The sequence below is a fragment of the Camellia sinensis genome, chromosome 7, assembly GCF_055761805.1.
Source record: "Camellia sinensis isolate YWXY chromosome 7, ASM5576180v1, whole genome shotgun sequence".
In the NCBI taxonomy this organism is placed as follows: Eukaryota; Viridiplantae; Streptophyta; class Magnoliopsida; order Ericales; family Theaceae; genus Camellia; species Camellia sinensis.
In genome coordinates, this window is record NC_138967.1 from 54,093,004 (window position 1) to 54,096,887 (window position 3,884).

The 3,884-nt window shown below is 48.7% G+C and overlaps 1 protein-coding gene across 1 annotated transcript; it reads right to left on the reverse strand.

Moving 5' to 3' along the window:
* Positions 1 to 399: 399 nt before the first annotated feature.
* LOC145795103 (uncharacterized) lies at positions 400 to 2,316 on the reverse strand. Its single transcript, XM_082877958.1, has 3 exons — positions 2,153 to 2,316; positions 1,483 to 2,065; positions 400 to 1,373 (listed from the first exon to the last, which is right to left on the reverse strand). Exons 1-3 carry the CDS (start codon positions 2,216 to 2,218, stop codon positions 400 to 402), a joined length of 1,623 nt encoding a protein of 540 aa, XP_082734084.1. The 5' UTR covers positions 2,219 to 2,316.
* Positions 2,317 to 3,884: the final 1,568 nt, after the last annotated feature.

Consider the following 3,884-nt stretch of genomic DNA (forward strand, 5'->3'; position numbering starts at 1 on the left):
TCCGAACTGGCCCGCTCAATGCAAAGTTTATCAAGCATTACTACCCATAGTTGGACTCATCTATGTTGAAATTCATTTTCACTTTCTTACTTTGTCTAAAGGTTGTATTTCCCTTGCGTTATGAAGAAGCTGGTTTTCTCTATGGTGTATGTTTTATCCCATCACTTACAGTGAATCTATTATGCTTTTGTCAAGAAAGTTGAAGAACTAATGAGAATATTTCAGCTTTTATAAACATGTGCATATGATTGTTCTATCATTCGAAATAAATATTTTATCAAGTAGAATGAGAAAACAATGCGAAAATATCCAAACAACAAAAATTTTGTCATTTCATTGCATTGTCCTAGATAAAACATTTTTATCGAAAGGGGCAAGAAAGTAATGATAAAAAAAAACTCAATCTTTCCTAAAGACACCTTCGAAGAAGCTGCCCGTCACATCTACATCTGGAGGACAAACAGTAGAGTGTGCCTCTAAAGTCTCCAAGGCCCGAGCATAACCCGACTCAAGTTCACGAAGAGTTACCTTTGTCTCATCTATAGAGGTGCGATAAGAGGCAAGCACAGACATAAGTTCCAGCCGATGACTGGCGTTCGAAGCTATATCCAGGCGCTTCCGAAGCCATGATAAGTCCACTTGGTGACGCTCCATGTCAGAGATCCCCTGATACGCCGTCTCGACTACTTTTCCATTAAGGTCACACAACCGTTGCGTGTCCAAGCTATATAAGATAGTGGCAAAAGACTCGAGAAGAGCAGTCTGAATGAGTGGACACTGGCAAGCAAATGAAGCAAAGGTCTCCGGGTAACTTGAATGCACAAGCTGTAGAACTGAAGCAAACTCAGGAGCTACCCAATAATGGAGAAATGATACTTTGCCAGAAGCTGAAGGAGGAATTGGGGCCGGAAAGCTGCTAGTCTCAGGAATCTCCCCAATGTCTATCGGGTTAGATGAACCACCCGGAGGGGTAACTCCCGGCAGAGGTCCCGAGCCTGAGAATGCCGAACGATAAGGGGAAAGACCAAAAGCATCACTATCAATGTGGAAATCACTGAGATTCAAATCCAAAATATTTGAAGGCACTGGCGATGAAGAACCTCTAGCAGTCGTCTCAAAGGCAGGTGTTCCCCCTTGAGAAGGAGAACCGTGAGGAGTTACAAAGAGAGTCGGAGTAGAGTCCGGGGCAGGTGAAGACGGGACCCCGGTAGCAGCTAACACTGGAGCAGAGTCCGAGGCAGGTGAAGGCAGGACCCCGGTAGCAGCTAACACTGGAGCAGAGTCCGAGGCAGGTGAAGGCAGGACCCCGGTAGCAGCTAACACTGGAGCAGAGTCTGAGGTAGGTGAAGGCAAGACCCCGTTAGCAGCTAACACTGAAGAAAAGATAAGAAGGCCTTATTAGAGGTAGGGAACAGGAAAGTCATTTAAGTAAAGATTTCTCACAGATATAAGTAAATGACAAACTTCAGAAAGAAAGATTACCAGAGGGAGAATCAATATGCAAAGCAGGGGCAACTGAAGGACTCCTAGCATCAACAAAGTCACTTGGTCGTGTAGAGACCACCTGATCGATCTCAATGTCTGATGAAGCCTGAACAGTAGTAGTCATCCCTGAAGAAGGAAGGAGGGCCGGAGGATGAGAATCACCATAAGTGCCAGAGCGAGTCTCAGAGATCTCTAGCACATCCACCTCCACACCATTCCCAGAGGCGCACCTCATCTCTACATCGCCTCTAGAAGCATGGCCCGCGACATCAATTTCTGTGGCATCAGTCCCTCCAGCAATCTCAACATCAGAACGGTGAGCCCCAATAAACTCGTCACCAAGGTAGTGCTCCTCCTCAGCTACGGTAGGGCGATGACGACGCGTGCGTGGAATAAGGTCACAAAAATGATCGGAGGACTCAGCCTCATCATCATCGTCATCTATAACTGCTATACGAGGGGTGCACATCTTCACAAGTCTTGCAGACAAAGGGAGGGTGTCGTCCAAGTCTGAGTCCGGCCTGGGGGAGGCAGCATGGCCAGGAGCCACGGTACCGAGAACGTCAACAACCGCAGGATCCTACACAACATGGGCAAATAAAAGTTTTCATTTTAGAAGGTATAGTCGCAAGAAGGAAAGTAGCTTCAAATCAAGAATTTCGGGTACCTCATGAAGCCTTTTGGAAAGGCGAGGAGCGGAAGGACTGGCATCAGAAGTCCTCTTGTGAGCCATCTTCTTAAGGCGGGTCGTCCGAGGACCAGAGGCCTTATTCAAAGGGACTGGCTCTGGAGAAGTAATTGCCAAGCTAGAAGCAGATGCCCGAGCAGAAGGGTCAGTTAGAGCAGATGAAGTGAAGAAACCCTCGTACATGTGGTCAGATTTTCGGCTCTCGGGTAGCCGAAGAGAAGAATCCTTCTTATAAATCGGCGGAGGCAAACATACGGTCGGTCTGCTCTGGACAAATGCAATAAACGCAGCGATATTCTTCTGTCAATACCGCCTGAAAGAGGGGGTGAAACCCCCTACTCGGCTCAAGCCTGGCATCGTCAAAGAGCCGGATATGGGAAGCACGGTGTGTACAAGCCGGCGACTGAAGCGCCCGTAGCTCTCTGAAAATGATAATAAATGAGGTGCTGGCCCCGGGGCACATTGATCAAACCCGAATTGACATGCTACACGGTCAGGCCTATAAACGGCACTATCAACGCCTTCCTCATGCCACACCGGTAATGAACTCGGACGGATCATAATCAGCATATCAACAAAGGGTGCAGGGATGTTCTTCGGCAAAGGAAAGGACACCGAGCGGGAGGAACCATGATAGATAAGCGGTGTGGCCACACCTACAGGTGGGCATACATACGGCCGTGCCACAAAGCGTCGGGGATCATCCACCAGAGTATTCAAGGATAAGGTGGAAATGGTACGTGACCAACGTGTAATCAACGGCTGGCAAGACTTCGCTTTCTCAAATGTCCGAGACCCATCAGTATCGAGCACGGGGATGCCATCTTTATCCACTATCTCCCGAAGAACCTCCGCCTCGAATACAGTCGGAGCAGGGGCAAATTTTGGGAACCTCTCGAAGAAGAAACAAAGTAGGAACTGGCTGTGAATGAAGGAGACAGGCTCATATCGACCCACGGAGCGAACCATATCTCGATGTAGTAGATCCAGCCGATAATAGAGATTCCCAAGAAATAGGGGAGCCAAAGGGATCCGATCTCCTCTAAAGAGCCTGACTGCCAAGGGAAAGACGAAAGGATTGAGGGAATCCGGAGGTGTGCTCGGAAGAATGAAGAATGAAAGGAAGCAAGCCAGAAATCCCAAGAAATAGAGCCTGGAGCCATACATCGGACCGGCTTCATACTCCCGAGAGTCAGGATCAGCATCTCTGGCCAAGGGCTGAAGATCCTTGAAGAAGTGACGGATCCATGCAGTATAGGAGGCACGGTCCGTCCTTACTCGACTAGTCCTCCTCGCTGAACCATCAAAAACAGAACTCCACCGACCACAAGTTTGAAGATTTAGCTTCAGAGATTGGATCAAAGAATCATCTTCGGGGGGTGTCTGCTCAGGGTCGAAGGCATCAGGGCCGGTCACTTCCAGACGCAGCAACATGAACACATCCTCAAGGGTGGGCCCCATCTCGTGCTGGCCAAGTATAAAGGTGTGTGTCTCGGTGCTCCACCGAAGAGCCATGGCTTCAAGGCTAGCATTGTTGCGACGGATAGATAGAGATCTAGATATTTTCACCGGGATCAATAGCCGGGCCTCCTGAAGTCGTTGACAGAGGCTCTTGTCCGAGAGGACATCATCGACCCACTCTTGCCAACCGAAAGGAGGGTTTGAGAAGGCCTTGAACTGAGGATAACAGTATGGAAAGTCCCCCTGCTCA